Source organism: Enoplosus armatus, chromosome 11, assembly GCF_043641665.1.
Source record: "Enoplosus armatus isolate fEnoArm2 chromosome 11, fEnoArm2.hap1, whole genome shotgun sequence".
NCBI lineage: Eukaryota > Metazoa > Chordata > Actinopteri > Centrarchiformes > Enoplosidae > Enoplosus > Enoplosus armatus.
Genome location: NC_092190.1, coordinates 4,779,863 through 4,799,134, shown reverse-complemented (window position 1 = coordinate 4,799,134; position 19,272 = coordinate 4,779,863). Strand labels below are relative to the sequence as shown.

The following is a 19,272-nucleotide window of genomic DNA, read 5'->3' as shown; positions in this document are numbered from 1 at the left end:
GTGACTGCTGACAGAGATGGGATGTGATGGTTTATATATATGATGTTATGTAGAGGTATATCAGCTATGGGGGAACACAGGAGCAGCAGAGAGCCTCATACCTGCTCGTAGAGCTTCTCGTCCATCAGCAGGTACGTCTTGGCCCATCGTCTGAGGAACCACATGATGTCCTTTCCCATCTGTGGGCTCAGCAGCCCCGTGAGACTCGCTCTCGTGGCCCTGGACTCGACCTCTGACGTCCGCAACACAGCTGACAGCAACCTGTGACCGAAGAATATGAGAGAGGGTAGTTGAAATTTAAAGCTGAAATAATCAAAGAAGAAGAAACATGGGGGAAAAGAAGACGAGACGACAGATGAAGAGGACAGAGAAGGAGAAAGATGAGAGGTTGGGGGATAAAAGAGTGAGAAGGCATGAGAACAGGGGTAGTGGTTGAGAAGAGAAGAAAAAAATGAAGACTGAAATAGATCAGACGATACAAACAAGGTTATGACAAGATAAGGAGCTCAGCAGAGAGACAACATAAAAAGCAGCTTTTTATTCATGAGTGAACAATACTTTTTTAAAAATCATTTTGGCCTAGATGTCACAATGTTCGCAACAGTAAAGCAACATTTATCGTCTCTGCATCCGTGTTAGTTTTGTCATCTGCCCATGTCCACAAGAGGTCTGCACGGCTCGTCTGACAGACGTGCGATCGTGTAATCCTCTGTAATCGACCCCATACAGACTACTTTCATGCCTTTATGTGGTAAATCAGGCCCACCATACAAACCATGTCACTGCTTGATTGAAAAAGATCTAATTTTTATGAATAATCTTAGAAAAAAACCCCCACCATACACAAGTATTCATTCTGAAATGTCTTATAGGCCCTGTGAGCTCACACAACCAGCTGATGAGTTAATGGGAAAAACACACGCCTCTTAGTTTGTTTTCACACTAGACGTAACTCGTGCTGGGTGCCATTGTTTTGTCATTATTGGGGGGGGGGGGGGGGTGCAGGTGCAGATGAATGACGAGGAGCTGGTTCAAAACAATGATGCCATGTCAGTAACTTTGGAACAAAATGGTGCCCTGCGAGGACGAGATTCTCGTGCAGAGGTGTAATTAATAATAAGATATAGTTTCATTCACTGTTGCAGAGGGAAATGTGACAGTTCATTGTGATTTCAAGTCAAATCATCCACCCCCACAACAAAATGATCAAACCTCAGTAGATCTAGATAGTCATCATCCTGATGCCCTGTGTGTGTGTGAAAGAGTCAAGTCCACACACACACAGACACACACACACACACACAGACACACAGACACAGACACACACACACACACACACACACACACACACACACACACACACACACACACAGGATATAAAGGACAGAGAGACAGAGGGCTTAAAGCAGCTTATGGGTCCGCCCCCCTCAGACGAGGACAGAGCACAGTTTCACATTGTTTGCAGAAAACAAAACCACGCTGACATTTACGGAGCCGGGGTCGTCCGCTCGCTGTTAGGAAACCTGATGCCGTGGACCACTCGTCTCTGCAATCCTCTGTCATTGCTGTCACACACACACCCCCCCCCCCACCACCACCACACACAACGAACACACACTCCTCTACATAACGAACAATCTAGAAAACACAGGGGCTCAATGACCTTCAACAGACAATGTCACTGACTATCTATTGTGGTCACTGTGATTATCTGCGCACACACACACACACACACACACACACACACACACACACACACACACACACACACACAAACAGACGAGCATCCAGAGTGACTGCCAACAGCCCTGAACTGCACAAGGTTTCAAACACCGCAGTCACACACTGTCGGGCTGCACAATTAGTTGTTGAAAAATAAATCCCATCTGATAACAGCAGATACGCTTCACATCCCCGAGTCCATTCTATGACATGTTGGTGTGTTTTCAGAGCAGTCAGTTTGTATTGACGTTCGACAGCCACATGGGGAGGAACATTTGTGTCATTACTGATTAATCCCACAGTTACTTTCCATCTACAAAATGTCAGGAAACAGTAAAAAAAACAAAACCGACCAGAGCCCTGAGCTGACATGTTACATCCGACCAACAATCCAAAAGCCAAAGATATTTAATTTAAACTGATATAACAAGTAATCAGTATTGATAAACAAGGTTGATGATTTATGGATGATCAAAATTGTCAAACATTTTTTCTGTCAGATGCTTAACTGATTGATTGCATGTAACGAAGTGTGTGTGTGTGTGTGTGTGTGTCTCTGTAAAGACTGTAGCTGTGATCAGAGGCTGATATCCACATTTCTAGACGCAAGTGCGTCAGGACAAGCCTCATTTTAAAATCAACAGAAAACGAATCTACTGCAATTTTGATAATTGAGTATAGTTGTTTAAGTAATTCAATCAAGCAACAAAAATCAAACGTTCACTATTTCAAGCTTCTCAGATGTGAGAATTTGCTTCTTGTCTCAGTTTTAAATCATCGTAAATCTTGAATATCGAGTTGAGTTTTGGACTGTTGGTCTAATAAGTTACACAGTTTGACGGGGTCACCTTGGGCTCTGGAAAATTATGTTGGATATTTTTCACTATTTTCTGACATTTTATACACAACAACAACTGATGGAATCAAACAAAATAATTAACAGATTCATTGATAATGAAAAGAATCACTATCTGAGTTCACATTTATTTTTGGTCCCTGTGGATTTTTTGAGGAAGCTCAGGTTCTGAAGGACACACCTCCATGTGTCTCATCCTTACAGTTTATGTGAAAGTGAGCCCATGTTATAGCAGTGACAGTTTTATAAACCACAGTGAGAGGGTCTTTGTTACTGCGTTTTACTGGCTGCACATTCACATGGCGTTCGAGTGTGAGTGTGAAGGAACTAACCCACCTTCAGCTTTATAGGACAATAACTGTGACAACACTTGGAAGTCCAACTAGCCACGGACAGCGAGGAAGTCTATTCTGGGCAGCTTTATGGGCTCTGGCTCTGGCTGGTAAAGTGAGATGAACTGTCATAACATCCAAGGACTGCCTGGACACAAAGGAGTGCCATCTCTTCCAACACCGCGATCTGTCTGACAGCAGTCTTTCGCACAATGTAAAATACAAAACTTCAAAGTTCCTCAACCCAAATAATTGGCTCATAAGTCTTTTGAAGGCAAAAAAGTGAAAGAATAAAAGCTTAAAACTATCCAGTATAAAATAAATATTAAACTAAATTCTTGGAAATCTGACACTAAAAACTATGGGACAATAAATATTTGCAAATCAGTTTGCTTCCAATTGCCAAAACGTGAACTAGTTTATATTGACTTTATATTTAATTGTCTCTACTCTGTGATGTACCTGGTTAGGGTCTTCAATGCCAAAGTGTTTGGTAGACTGGCCAACTTCACAAGTCAGAAGACAAAACAAGCATATCTTGTAAATAAAGCACTGGATTCCTAAGCGGACTTATTTTTCAGCAGCATCTCAAAAATGTCCCGAGCCACGTGAGCGCTACACAAAAGAATCAATTGACAACATCAACAACACAACAGAAAGAGTACCTGATGACTGAGTCTGTGCGGTTGCAGCCCGGTATGGACGAGGCCTTCTCCCCCGGCGACCCCAGGATCTGCAGCGTCGTGTTGATGTCCACTTCTGTTGAGTGTTTGATGGAAAACTCCATCACCTCTGAGGGGATCAACGGGGTTTCGCCCTGGGGGTCGTCTGCTAGTAAATACCCTGGGGGGCGCACAGAAAATTAATTGATTTAATAGCCAATCATTTTCATAATCAGTCGGGGGGGGGGGGTTAAAGCAAAAATGCCCAAAAGTCTTCTATTCCCACCTTCTCATTTCTGAATATTTTAGATATATAGTTAATTGAATATCTTTGGGTTTTGGACTGTTGGTCAGCCAAAACAAAGATATCTGAATATGTCAACTTCTCTGGAAAATTGTGATGGACATCTTTCTCTATTTTCAGACCTTTTATAGACCAAACAATTAATCAACTCAAAACGACTCAACATCGTAACAAAACTTCTCAGTGGTGGGGTGTAAAGTCAGAACACACAAATGTGCCAGTTTGAGTCTTTTATTGTACATCTCCTGAACATTAAAAGAATAACAATAAAACACAGATTTCCTCTTTAAAGGCGGCTCCTTTAGGCAGAGTGGTGCAATGGTAAGTTAATGTTGAGGAATCTGCATAACTGTCTTTAATGATGCTGATTCAGACAATATTTCATTAACACAAACCCACAGCATCGGGTGGAGTTCTGTTTTTCTGTCTTGTTCACAAATAAAGGCAGTTTAGTGGAATAAAATGCACTGGAAAAGTCATTTGTGAGCACTATAAAACAGCCACATTCTAGTATATTAAAACATCTTATGACTTTTTATTAACTTTTTCAAAGTGCCTCCAGTACCTCACTTTGTATGCACTTGTTTTTAAATAGTGTGAAGCCTTCATGGAACCTGAACCAGTATAACTTCACTCTGTCCCCCCCCAAGTATATACATATATACATGTTTGGAGCCCGTTATACTTGAGTCTAGTTTAAATGTATGCATTTTTAAATAGTGAATTGTTTAATTATATTGCTTTTTCCCAGTAAAGTTATCATTTATATGTTCCTTTTCCTGTATGTGTGTGTGTGTATTCTAAAATTTCATTTTAATTTACATATCTAAAAGTATACTGTACACTACTTATACACACACGAAACACAGACTAAATGTCACATCTGATCCATGTAGTGAGTGTGTACACATACAGGTGTGCAATCAGAAACATCAGAGAGAAGAAGATGAACCTCCTGATGCTGACCTGAGACCAGTATGAGCCAGTGGATGTCCTCATAGAGGTCGTCCAGGACTTTTCGGTCAACTGATCCGGGGTCTGATGAGGCCATGAGGTGCTGCTGGGTCCTCTGGAGTTGACCGTGCAGCCGCGTCACCCGGTCCTCCAGCAGGCTACAGGACGAGGTCACGAGACCAATGTTAACACGGGAAACAGTTTCCGCTGCAGCCAAGGTCACACTAAAGCTCCGGTGAGTTTATAATTATACAAGTTGTGTGCAGATTTTTACAAAAGGACAATCATACCGAAAGAAAATGAAGCTTTGCCACATACATCTTTAATGCACCTTTGAGTCACTGAAGAAATGTCTGTCACAAAACCCGCCTGTGTGTTTTCATTATATAGATACAAAACACACAAAATCACAGCAGGAAAGGACATGAAGAGCTCATGAAGAAGTTTTCTGTGTTTACCTTGTGAGCAGGGGGATACAGTGGTCAGCGGCCACACGTCCCAGCATGCCAATGCTGGACAGCTGGTCAGAGAACAGCTCTCTGTCGTCTTCCTGCAGCTCATTGATCTCTTCTTCTTCATGAGACGATATGCCATTCACCGACTGAGGGGAGGTGAGCGTTGTTCAGGGTTTTATGAATTGGAAATAGAAAGCGTGAAAGAAAAAAAGTTTAACATGTCAGGAGGAGGACAGAGAGTGATCATGGCTCTATGTCCATACTGATGTGGAAATCTGAAAACACACACTACATGTACACTAAAACGGTAAAATAAAGAATGCATAAATATCCTCCACTAGGCATGAACAGTTCATTATCATGAATGAAAGGTGAAACGTAGTTGTAGCCTCACCAGGTTCCGGGTGCCGTCGGGAGCAGCTAAGTGACACTGGATGTACGAGTTGAAGACCTGGACTGCCGGCTGGACGAAGCAGCCGCGAGGAAAATGCTCCTCGTCCTGGACGAGCGTCAGCCACGACTCCAGAAGCTTGTCATAGGCCTCCATGTAAACCATGTCGTCCTTGTCCAGCTGAGAAAGACCAAACGTCAACGATTTTTCATAATGAAACTATTCACATCTCTTCATGGGTTCATGACAACAACAGCCATCTCCATCATTTCCAATGAATTCAGGAAGCTCATCAACAGCAATAGTGAGGCCAGTGGTTCCCAATCTTGGATAACAAACAGGATAGGAGTTTCCTCTAAGATTTTCCTGTAATCTATGCTGTCTGTCTTAAAATAAAGAAAGAAGCAACAAATCCTGCTCACTGTTAATCACTTGTAGTCAATTTATTTGAGACAAATCGAAGCGTTGTATGAAGTGAGTAATCACAAGTAATCAATACTATGTGGGGATTTTTGGTTCTTTGACAATCAGCTTACGATCTGATACAACCATCTATAAAACTCTCTGGAGTGCAAGAACTTATATATACTATAGTAAATAAAACAAAGAAAATCATTATTTGGATGAACTGGTCGCAACCTGGAGACTACTGCAACCGGCAACAGTCTCAAGTCAACATTGCTTCCACAGGTTGGGAACCAATGATTAAGAAAATCTAATCTGATTTGTGATCAGAAGGAAAGAAAAGTTAGTTGCTATAATGTTAAAAATGACGCCACTTATATGACAGATGTTATATTTTCTGGTTACAAAAACAAATCAAACACCTCTGGGTTTGTTCTCGTTGATGAACCTTAATGTAAACACACGCTGATCTGATTTTTTGAGAGGGCTGAGAGAGATGAAGGTGTTATTACTCACCACCTCCTCGAGGGCGGCACTGCGTCCAAACGAGCAGGTGAGCAGCGTGAGGCAGTTGATGAAGGAGGTGAAGAGGTCGCTGGGCAGCGCCGTTAAAGTACTTCGAGGGAACATGGTGATCAGATTGGAGATGATGCTGGAGATGCCCACCGCCTCAGAGTCCTCGATCTCAATCCTGGGAATGCAGATAATAAAATGTGATCTAAAGAAAAGATCTGACCGATTCCTGACCCTGATACGAATAAAGAGAGTGCCAAGATTAATGCAGCTGGGAGAATCAGGGATTTTTAACACCAGCCAAATAAAAACTCAGCATGTTGATGCCTTGTGAATTTTAGAATCCATCTGCCTCTGACATTACATTCAGCAGTGAAAATCAATTTCCCTCTCTTGACAGAAAAGGTTAAGAAAGTCCAAACTGCTTCTTTTCCATTGTCAAACCCGTGCTTTGGCCTGAGGAAGGACAGTTTCCACTCTCCAGGGTGAGGCTGAGGCTAAACTGGGGTCACTTTCCAGTTTCCCCGCTGGTGGCTGAGGTTTGGAAACAGGCATGAAAATTGATCCTTAACCAAAACTCGCGGGCAACTTGACCCCTGAGCAGTTTTCCACAGCTGCATCTGAGGTTTTTTTTTTTCATGGTATTTCTGCCTCATAGTACAGTACACAGAGTGCAAGATGATAGGAAGACTGGCTGTAATTACACTTCCTGTTTTAAAGAGACTTTTATCATGAGATGAAACCATAAATCATGAAGTGACAGGTCTGGACACGCTAAAATCATATTTTGCTCATATGTTGATGAATTTTAAAACCAGATATAAAAGTGGCTTGTGATTCAAATTCTACACTATCTGGACAAATCTAACCGCAGAGCCTGATCGATCACTGTGAAGGGACACTTGAGGAGCACAAGAGGAGGTAATGCAGCCATGTTTTTAACACAATTTAAGGTGTTTAATCAGGTGTCAAATATTGTTTAACAAGAGTCTACAGCCATGCAAGTGGCTCTGTGAGAATGTACTTATGCACAGTGGTGCTTTGAGGTAAATGCTAATGACAATTTATTTGCTTGTTTTTTGTTTTTATTGTCTTTTCAATGCAATTTTAATGTTTTCTTATGTCTTATTTTTAATGTATTTCTATACCTCTGTAAAGCACTTCGATGAACCATCTTGAAATCTCAACTTCCATTCATTTCTCTATGAAATCTCGTTTGGAACAATTCTCCTCTGTATTTGAAACACACAAAGCGCTCTGAATTTCCTCCGAAAAGATGCATCAACAAATGACAGGACTGCGTTACACTTCATGACAAAACTGTGAGCAGGCAGATGAGGCAGAAACAAAAACAAAACTCACTGTGTGAGAGAGACGTACGAGGAACAAAGCTCCAGATGAACAATACAAAATCGAGAACAAAACAAGTCACAAACGAGGACACCAGACTGGAAAGATTTGGGATTTATCCAAAAAAAAGTGAGTGGAACTTTCCAATTTAAAATATACTTTACAAGCTATGTCTCTCTATAGCTGCAGCCCCCCCAGGGCAACAACCACCTAACACAAAGTGCATTATCCTGTAAGCTTAAGCTATCAAGGCCACAAAAACTAATCATCAATGTGCATCACCACAAACATGGCACTGTTTTAGGCAGGAGAGCATTACAGAGTTAATATTATTCATGAAAAAAAAAAAGGTTTCCTTAAACGTTGTCACAGACAATCTTGATGAATTCTCATTTTATCTTTAATTCTGCTACATTTGAGAGTTAGAGGGAGAAAATATCTGAATGATATTAATCTGATATTCTTTTTACGTAAATACACAACAGAAAGACACATTTCTGATAAGGATCCTTCAAATTTCAAATCAAACTGTAACCAAGATATGTTCTGAGCTTTGGTCTACATGTCTACTGTTTCTAAATCATCTCAAACATGCATTTATCTTTGGCATTTCTGTACTGCGGTTTCTTGTTATTTATCGGCCGACGTAAATGCTGACACCGATATACATGTGATCGACTGATAACATCTGGCTGTTGAATTATCGTCGGTGCTCTGCTCATGAGCGCGTGCCCCTCCACTCAGCTGGAAGCTAAACCAAACAGGCTTAAGTTCTTATACGATGATGCATATACTGCAAACCTGTTCGGCAGTCACAGCGTCTGCCTCAAGAAGTTTCCAACTTTTCTGCTCAGTTAATAAGATGAAAGTCTAAATATGACGTGACGCTCAAGGGGAAAACCTCTTTTAGCCCCTCTACAAAAACCAACACCACCTCTGAAGTTTTCTGTGTATTTTTGTCTTAATCCTGAACGAGTGTTTGAACTGCCGCACCTTTCCACAGTCAGCCCCAGTCAGAGAGGAACACTGTGTGAGAGAGGCCTTGCTAACCCCTATCAGATGGAGCTAAATTGCGAGCAGAACTGTTCAATCACTGCAGATCGGCCATCCCTCTCCGCATGGTTTTCCGATGAGGCAATTGGAAAAAAGCTCCAAGAATAGGTGATTACAGACCGAGCAGGAGAGGAGGGAAGAGAGAGGGAGTGAATGAGAGCCTGTGAGAGAGAGAGAGAGAGAGAGAGAGAGAGAGAGAGAGAGAGAGAGAGAGAGAGAGAGAGAGAGAGAGAGAGAGAGAGAGAGAGAGAGAGAGAGAGACCCCTACTCACTGAATCACATGGTCCACAACAAGCTCGTGTGCACATTCAAGTGCTTGTCTGTCTCAGTTATATATACATGCGAGTGTGGCCCCTTAATTCAGGTCAGAACCACTTTAACTACAGACACACCCACAAATGAACATAAAATACTTCTTCTGTGCTTATTGGCCCCAGATATTCATCTCTCTCTCTCTGTCTCACTTTGTCTAACACACAGTTCCCATGAACACCGCTATATCTATCAAAAACCTCTACTAACCTATTATTTTATAGTTACAAAGTGCTTAGACAACACCACATAATGATTAAAAAACTATATACAACTAGTAAAATATTAAAAGTAGGGCTGGGTACTGAAGCTCACTTTTTTGGTACAAATGTGTGTGTGTGTGTGTGTGTGTGTGTGTGTGTGTGTGTGCTGCACCAAGTATTGGACCCACAGTTGGCATCAAATGTCTGGTCAGATTCTTGTGTATTTATTCTTTCAACAGACAGCTACTGATTTAATTCAAATTTTTAATTTTGTGTTTTGACAACATTTAACATTTGAGAAAGTACTGTGAGGTATCAAAAAAGTTTTGTTTCGTATCTATACCCAAACTAAAATTTAAAAAAGAACCCAAGCCCTAAGGCCAGTTTACAGAGACGTTTTAAGAAGGACAGGGAGGCTGCAGAGTAGTTTACAAGTTGAATCATTCCATCTTTTAGGGGCCATGGTGACAAAATAGGTCAAATCCATTTCAGGCTTTATGACTGAACAATAAAACCTTAAATAGTATTCTCAAGGCAACTGTAAGCCAGTGGAGGGATAATAAAAAATGGGGATAATGTGTTCTCTCCTCTTAGTTATTGTTACAAATGTTGCAGCTGCATTTTGAACCAACTGCAGACAATTTAGTCCTTTTTTATTGCATTTTAAAAGCTGGTTGAAATAAGTCAGTGGGGATGAGTCTAAAATGATTTCCAAAAGAGGGCTTACTTTTGCTTTGCACAAACTTAATTTTTCATTAACTGTCGAGCTGAGTGGGTCTTATCCTCATTGAGCTGGAACAAACAACCGTCCAACACTTAAATTCCTCAAGGTGATTTGTGATTGACAGGGAGGTAAAGTTGAGTATCATCTGTTTAAAAATCAAAGCATACATTGTGGTTGTGGGGCCATAATTCTGATTCACTTTGCAGGAAATTTATCAAAACAAGAAGTCAAATTCAGACATTGAGTCTATGAAAGTTTGTGAAGATATGACCTGAAAGCGACTCAAAGTTGAAGCAATGAGAACAATATAAGTCTTTTGACTTCGAATATATATATATCTTTTACCTCTTAAAAGAAATAAGAAATCTTTCACATTCAACATCAAAATCATATTTAGGAGAATTAGTTTTAATGGCTAAATTGTATTTCACCATTAGCTCCTTTAACTGTGGCTGGAAGTACTTTGTTTTGTGCTCTTACACTTGACCGTTGCATATGTATTATAGCCACATATTTTCTTCCGGAAAATGTGCTTACTTCAGTCCAATCATCAGATCTCTCCAATAAAAGAAGTGAGGAATTAGGCTTGATTGAAAACACTTCAATCAACTCTTCAGTTCTCAATTCAACTCAAATTGAATTAATAAAAAGGGACTGATACATAAATAGATGCAAGGTCACAATCCAAGGTTGATGTTAGCTAGCTGAGAGTTAAGATGCACCTGATCTGAACTGACTGCAGCTCAGATTGGATACAGAGGAGCTCAGTGTTAGTCACCAGTTTTGCAGAGAGGATAAAGATATACAAAGGCAGCAACGCCACAATGTTTGTGAGGAGCTACTACAGCAAAGTCTTGTGGTCTTGTAGGTCAAAACCAAGCAGATAAAACAGGAGATCAAATTATGGGAGGATGATCTGATCACATCCAGCGAGTCAAGTTCTAATGAAATCTGCATTAAAAAGCTGCATTACGGGTTAAACTAACTCAAAACATTTGAGAGAAATCACAAAGAACCAAACAACCAGCCCATTTTCCCTCATCAGCGACTTAGATTTACATGTATAAAGGTACAGATTCTTCTTTAGTAGAAGCTACAGCTAAAACAATTAATTGATGAATCAATCGACAGAAATTTGCAACTATTTTGATAACTTGATTAATCTTTATGTAATTTTTCCTCCCAAAAACTGTAACTATTCTCTGGTTAAAGCTACTCCAATGTGCAGATTTGCTACTTCACTTTGCTTTATATCACAATGAGCTGAATATCTCTGGATTTTGGACTCTCGGTCAAACAAAACAAGACATTTGAAGACGTCACTTTGGGCTTTAGGAAATAGTGATGGACATTTTTCAATATTCTCTGACCAAACGATTAATGGAGAAAATAATCGCTAGTTGCAGCCCTAGTAGAGACTCCTTTTACAACAGAAGAGGTAAAAAAAATACATGAACGATTGGGGCAAAGTTTTTGCGCGTGAAACAGGAGAGTGTTTCCCCTTTTAATCTTTTGAAGCTGGTATAGGTCTCAAACTGTCGACTCTTTCAGTCTAAAATACGGCTTCTCTCTTAACCTTTAGCTAACTGCCGCCTCATCCTGCTGCTAAAAACAGAGCAGTAATCTCTTTTAATGCATCTTCCTGAAGCCCAAAACACACACAGGAACAATCAATAGGCTCCACACAGCCACAGGCTCACACAACTCGTAATGTTTCTCAGCAGAAGATCTATTTCTTCGCATGACCTCTGCTAACAAGCAGGCGACACAAGAATCACGGACTGAGGAGGCCCTGCGGCTCAGTTGCCTTAACGCCACACACCTGCCCACACCAGTTCACGCAATACCAGTCAAACCATGTCAGTCATGAATCACCTCCAGTACAACTTACAATCTAGTTAACATATACACCAAATATTGGTTTTATGTGGTCTTGTTTAATCTAAAAGGTAAAAATATAGTCTGTAGGTCGCTTTAGTAATGATTGCTTGAAGAAAGCCAGTTCAGTGAAGATTGACTAAACGAAGGCTCAAGACCTTACTTGGCATTACTTCGGATTGGAAGCTCTGATTACTCACAAGTCCAAAAAGACACCTCTACGGGATGTGACAGGGAACAGCTTCATATGAGAAAGATTGACCAAATGTGAGGTGTTGAGGAAAGTTGGCTTTGAGCTGAGCTTTGGGGAATGAAAAACATTTATTTCCTTTGCTCAGAACACCCAGGTTCAGTCCTGCTTAGTAAAGGCGTTTTCAGCAAAATAAATTGAGCTGAACACTGGAGCACACACACACACACAATCTATTCTAGAGGAAACCTATTGCCATTTTGATGCATCTGCTGCTTTATGAGTAATGAAAGCGCAGTAATGCTGAAACAAGGGCAATAGCTAACTTTGTTTTTTGTCAACAGGCCAAAATTCACCACCCACTCTCACAGTATCACCAGTGATACTGAAAAATACATTTAGATCACAGCCTCAAGTCTTTGACCACAGCAGTTAACGAAAGATCTGATTTGAGTTCCCTTCAGACTTCAATCCGCCCTGGTTTCAACCTATATTCATGTTATATTTATTTATCAGTTTTGTTTTTCTTTAGAATATCTGGGGGGGAAAAATAATGCTTTCTTGTTTTGTCATTGAGGAAAACAAAAGTGACAAATTAATTGAAATGTAATAGCACGTTTATATGACTACACTTTCTCAAATTTTGAACGTAATTTTTCTGGCCAATAACTGCAGTATTGTGGTTTGTGGTTGTTTTGTGTCTGTATTCTATGTCTTGCTGTTGTCTTTTATTGTGATGATGTTGTGATCATGCTCAAGAAAGGTGGTAGATATAAAAAGTTTAGTTTCCTACTAACCTACATTTATGTGTATTCTTTGTTTTCATTTTGTAAATGTCATTTTATTTTATTTATCTTTTCATATTTTGAACTTGAAACAACATTGTGTTTTTAAATATGTTGTATAAATTAATTGTCTAATCCTAATATTTACCTAATACTAAGAGTGTACAATATAGATTCATGATACATGTAATTTCTTTATTGTAATATAATATAATGATAATATACATACACGTAATATAGTGAATTTTCTGGAAAATCAATTGAGAAATTGTCAATGGATGAAAGAACCAGATGTCTGGTTTTAGCTTCTTCAGCAAATATGCATCATTGCCCGCAGTGATCTAATATGACCACAGATACCTATTTAAAAAAAATCTATGACCATAAACATATTGTCTCACAGAATATATATCGTCTTACCTCCCAACACTTCCTAACCCCTAACATTTTTGAAATTGCATTTTGTTGTTGATGCCTGCCTCCTGCTTGTAATTGATGTACAGAAAACAAGGATCCACAGTTACCAGATAGATTTAGTTTAGCTGTGTTATTTAAATAGAAATATAGTTTTAAATGGGAGGGAGAGTTATGCCACTCACTACAACTTTCAATGGTATTGAGGTTCATTAAAGCAGCGCTTCCAGCTAGAATTGGGAAACAGTCCAGTTTCATCATAATGGTCAGGCAGCTCTATATTAGATTAGAGGATGATTACTAAGCGGTTGTAGGATTGATACATGTAAACACACCCACACTCTATTTACCAGTGTTTGAGTGGTTGCTAGTGATGATTTTCCTCTCTGGTTGAAAAAACAGTGTCTCTGTGAGAAGAATAAAGGCATAATTTGATCCATAAATTTGGTTTTAGAGGAAACTGGGAAACATAAGTTCCTGGTTAACTCTATTTGTTACTGAACTGGAAGACAAGCTCTTCCCACTCCAGCCAGTTTCCCATAGTGTGTGCAGATGCAAGAATGAGAGGCCATTAAAAACAGAGACTCAACAAGCAATTACTTCCTGTAAATAAAGTAGAAATGGTACGGTATGAGTCACACTGCACATGCTTGCGTTGGCCTCCACTTGTTGAGACTCTGAATTTAAGAAACATGAAATCCTTGAGATACTGGAGGAAGACAAACAGCTACTGAGACTGTAGCCAAGGTAATATCACAGCAACTGTGCTTACTGATCCCGCTCTCTGAATGCTACAACATTTGCAGGACATGGACACCTGAGGTCTTATAAAAGCATTGCATTTAGATTAAACATACGAAAGGCAGATATGCAGCCTTTATTACATAATGTACATCTGAGCTGTATCAAAGATTAAAGATCAGTTTTTACTAATCTGCTTTTTACTAAACTCCGTCTGTGTGGTCAATGTTGTTTTAATAAGAAATCAATGAAGGAAAATGGTTTTACATGCACTCAATAGCCATATTTATTTTGTAAATACAGTCTTTTGACTTGATGAGATTTTTACGCCCAGAATGTCTTTATTTTCCAGTACATCCCCTCACAATAAAATTAATTTAGCAAAGGGAAAGCTAATCTATTATAGGGCAGTGAATGTGTAATAACGCCTGCATCCCCCGGGGAGCCGCTTTCAATAGGCAGGTTTGTATTAGTTCCATCTGTTATTTCTAAAGCCTCACCTGTCAGTGCAGCAGATATTATGTGAAGGTTTTGCAGATTATCAACAGTCGCCATTCAACAAATATTCTTAAGAGAAACTGTGCTGGTCCAATCCTTAAATTGAATGTAGAAAGAGTGGTCACTACAGTGTGTTGATCTGCCAACACCATCACTGTTTAATCAGCAAGCTAGAGTACAACTAGATGGCAACATTTAACTGGCTGTATCAGGCTAGCAGCTCTGTGAGTTGTACTCAGGCACAGCTGTTCTTTGAGCTAAATGTGAACGTCAGCAGGCTAACACGCACACACGATGACAATGCTAACATACAGACGTCCAGCAGGTATAAAGTTCACTATCTTAGTTTAGCATGAAATTTTGACTTGATGATGAAGCTTGATGAAAAGTCAGGGATCACTAAAGTTATTACAATTCCCGAGGGGAATATTTGTACTAAAACTTCCTGGCAAACAATTCAATAGTTGTTGAGACATTTCACTCAAAGCCTCATGGTGGCGCTAGAGTAAAGGTCAGGGGATTTGGGATCTATCCTCTGGGAATATGAATGTGGACTGTGGACCGACCTACTGACGGACATTACCACCCACAGAGCCACTTCCACAAGTACACACAGTATGATCTCCATTACTTTACTACCACAAGCTACTACTGACAATCTATATGTTCAGTTTTCCAGCAGAGTGACAAACTGACCCGTTGATCATGCTGAGCAGACCCTCCACTAGGTGGGCCAGGTAGGAGACCTGGGCGCTCTCATCGGGGAAGACGGGCCCGTGCATGGAGGCCAGCTGGGCCAGGCACTGCAGGGAGTCCTGGGCCATGTCCGAGTCCTCCCGAATCTTCCTGTGTACCTGCAAGAGGAGAGAAGAAATTTCGGTCTCATTCCAAAGAGGAATCGTATCAACGGCAGAACTTGTACAGAACTTTGGATATAAGATGGAAATAAGTGCACTGGGAAAAAGACAGACAGACTAAAAATATGTGGGAAGAACTTCTGCACAATGTCACTTTTTACAATTTGCTGAAAAAGCACAGATCATTTCAGTCTTGTCTTCTTGCCCACCTGGAACATGAGAAGAGAAAACAAGGATAGCTTCCATTTTTTCCCTTTGGATTTTTTTTTAATAACGACAGAAAGCTACATCGAGTACGTAGTATGAGTCTGTGTCGGTGTCTCAAATCCTCCCTGATTCTCATGACCACCTGTGCGACTGCAAGGCATCGTTAAATATAAAGATAACAGCAGAATAAACTTACCGTACAAGTCCTAAAATGCTCATACAAAAACAACACCTCTCAGCAGAGAATTTGTGTGTTTATAGACGAAAGAAAACAGGAGAATAAGCACAAAAAACTTTTTAAATGGTGACGGCTTTGCCTCACGTGGTGCTGTGCTCTGAGGAAACATTTTTTAAGTTTGGACAACTTAATTTGTAAAAACAGGTGCAGTTTGACATACAATAAACCAAAATTAAAAATGTCAAAAGTCACGATTATGAATTCACAGGAAGCATTTATTTTGTGGCAACATGTGCAAGCCAAGGATTGTCAAATGAAAGTCAACCTGCCTTTCAAACAACCAGATGTAAAAAACATGCCGGATTAACGACGATGCTAATCACGGAAATGATCCTTTATCTTTTCAGGCATATCTTACTGATCTACTGTAGTTACCACCAGTAATAGTTTCCTTAGCATAAGCGACCAACCTGTGCGCTTTGCTCCATCAATTGCTAAAACACAGATGACAGGATTTCTGCAGTTCCCTTTTAGGATATGTAGAATGACAGAAAACCTAACTGTATATAACAGTAATTCCTTCAAATATAATTTATAATTCTGCCACTAACTTGGATCCAGATAAGCGGCAGATAATAGTGTTATAGCTAATGCTACTGTCTACAACAGGTAGGATATTCAAGACCTTTGTAAATGAGATTCAAGACTTCTTTATACTTTCTAAAGCCTTTATTTGAGGGAACTGAATTAAATGCTTTTTAAGACTATTCAATCCCTGCAGATACTTTGAGATGAGCAGGCATTTGTCTCCTGTTTGTTTATATTATCTACAAGTGTTGATTTTGCCCTGATGGCTCAGGTGATGCTATTATGCTTCTTGCTTAATTCAAATAAACAGCAAAGAATTACCACTTTGAGATAGAAAAGTCGTAGACAAAGAACAAAAAGGGTGAACCTGTCTCATCCTCCTGCCGCCGCTTTCAAAAGCAGATCATCTGATACCAGGCTGGATTAATACTCACTGGTGTCACCCACTACCCAGCAAGGCGAAGCGGAATGGCGAATTGATTTTCAACACGTCTGTCTTCAGACACTGTGACCCCGGTCTCAAACAAACAATCACTGAGCTCGTCTGAGCCCACAGACAGCCTCAATCAAACCCAGAGTGGAGGGATCCGGCTCCTGATGGAAAAGATCTGCTCCATTTAGTCTCATCTCAGTTCTGAGCTTCTGTTCAGTTGTGGGATTTGGGTTTTTCCGTGCTGAGCTGTCACACTCCGACAAGAGAAGAGGCATTGTTGGTTGAAATTGTGCACACGGACAGACACACACATACAGCAAGGTAGCGGCAGCAGCAAAAGCACTGCGAGTCATCACAGCCTCTCAGCAACATGTTTCCACTGACGGTACAGTGTGGACGTCTGAAGCTCAACTGCCTTCCTCCTGTGAGCTGTGGCTCTCTTCTCAGCCAGTCCGAGCTCTTTTCCTCTTTCTTCTTCTTCTCCCGCCTCTTGAACTGTCATCCTTTTAAATCCAGAGTGAGTGCTTCTTCACTGGCTCTACACACTATGCCAGCGCATGGCCCCATCGCAGGAGCAATCAAACTTTCAGCCTCCCCTCTCCTTGTTGCTTCTTCCTACTCCTCCTCTGAAATCCTCTCCCCTTCTCACTTCCTCCCCCCCCTAAATTCTTTCCCGCTGCCTCTCCCCACTCCTCCCCTCCTCTTCTCTGTCTACTCTCCAGCTGGGGTGCCTGGTTGGTCGTAAGCCACACTGCTGGGAAGAGATCTCAGATGCTAACGTAGCGTAGCCACCAGAGTCTTCGCTGCTGCTGCTGCCCTCTTCCAGAGCGTGAAGTCATCCTCTGGAAGAGCTCAGTGAGTGGAGGGGGAGGAGGAGGGGGGTGACGGGTGAGTGAGCAAGAGAGAGAGAGAGAGAGAGAGAGAGAGAGAGAGAGAGAGAGAGAGAGAGAGAGAGAGAGAGAGAGAGAGAGAGAGAGAGAGAGAGAGAGAGAGAGAGAGAGAGAGGGGGGTGGAGAGGTAGTGCAAGGCCAAAGGATTGAACAGCGCTCTGAAAAAGCAGCTGCACCAGTGAATGATCCATGCGATGCCAGTAATGTCAGTCGCCTTGAGTCTGACTATAGTTAGAGATACACAACGTGTGTGTGTGTGTGTGTGTGTGTGTGTGTGTGTGTGTGTGTGTGTGTGTGTGTGTGTGAGTGTCAGTATGCGGGGAGTGGGATGGATGGACGGAGAGAGAACAAGATACAACAATATGGAACATTTTGGGTATGCAGATCAGACGACAGTAGATATTGCACACTGATTAATCAATGGATTTGGTATCAGAGAAGCATTTGTTGCTGTTCTTGCTAATTCAGTGCTTATTAAGTTTGCTTTGGCAGCAGACAGGACATCATACCAATAGAGTACCAGTAGGCCCAGAGTGGGGAAACAAAAAGGGTTTGGTGTTGATTGAAATGTTTTTGATACTAGAGGCTACTATGATAACGGTGCTTCAGTACCGATACCAAAACAAGCAGTCTCAAATGTTAAAGAAGCCGCAAAAATGCAAAGCCTAAATAAAAGTCTAAAATTGGCAAAATTATGACATAAACAGAAACTGTCAAAGATAAAAGAATAAACAAAGATGACTCCAAATTTTCAATTAATGGGTCCATCATTTATTTTATAAAATGTCAAAAAATAATGAAACACGCTCATCAAAATTTCCCAGAGCCCAAGTTGATGTCTGTAAATTGACATTGACTTGTTTTGAGAGTCAAAAAGTTGTTTCATTTATCATATGACAAAAAAAAGCATCAAATTATCACATTTGAGAGGATGGAACCAGCGAATTCTTGCCATTTTTGCTTGAAAAATGACTAAAACGAGTCATCGATTAACTTCAGGTACCCGACAGTTTTCATACTCTGAGCTAGGCAAAAACTAACATACCAGGAGCTGGCGGCAGATTCTATCAATAATTTTTTTTTTAAACGTTACTGTGCTCTCTCCAAGTTGGAGTTTTTGTTGCTAAATGTTGTGAACATTAATTAAACTAACACTCAAAACAGCAGTGTTCCTGCTGTCTGAGCCAAAAAAAAAAGAAGCTGATAAAAGGGCAACTGACTCTTTGAGTTTGGTTATTTATAACTTTAATTACTTAGAAATGTTGAACAGTAAACCTAAATACATTTGATAAAAGATTTGAAAGGATAAGGATTTGAAGATACTGGATTCAGATTTAATAAAAATCCTATTCAACACCAAGCTTACTGCAGACACAT

The 19,272-nt window shown here is 40.5% G+C and overlaps 1 protein-coding gene across 2 annotated transcripts in view; it reads right to left on the bottom strand.

The window, feature by feature from the left end:
* xpo4 (exportin 4) overlaps positions 1-19,272 on the bottom strand; it is a 53,137-nt gene that overhangs the window by 7,488 nt on the left and 26,377 nt on the right. For both annotated transcript variants that reach the window (XM_070914794.1, XM_070914795.1), the window contains exons 8-14: positions 15,439-15,596; positions 6,598-6,772; positions 5,680-5,856; positions 5,289-5,431; positions 4,843-4,988; positions 3,576-3,753; positions 102-261 (exon numbers count right to left, since the gene is read on the bottom strand). In XM_070914794.1, coding sequence (XP_070770895.1) covers positions 102-261; positions 3,576-3,753; positions 4,843-4,988; positions 5,289-5,431; positions 5,680-5,856; positions 6,598-6,772; positions 15,439-15,596 — 1,137 coding nt within the window. The remainder of the gene's footprint in view (positions 1-101; positions 262-3,575; positions 3,754-4,842; positions 4,989-5,288; positions 5,432-5,679; positions 5,857-6,597; positions 6,773-15,438; positions 15,597-19,272) is intronic.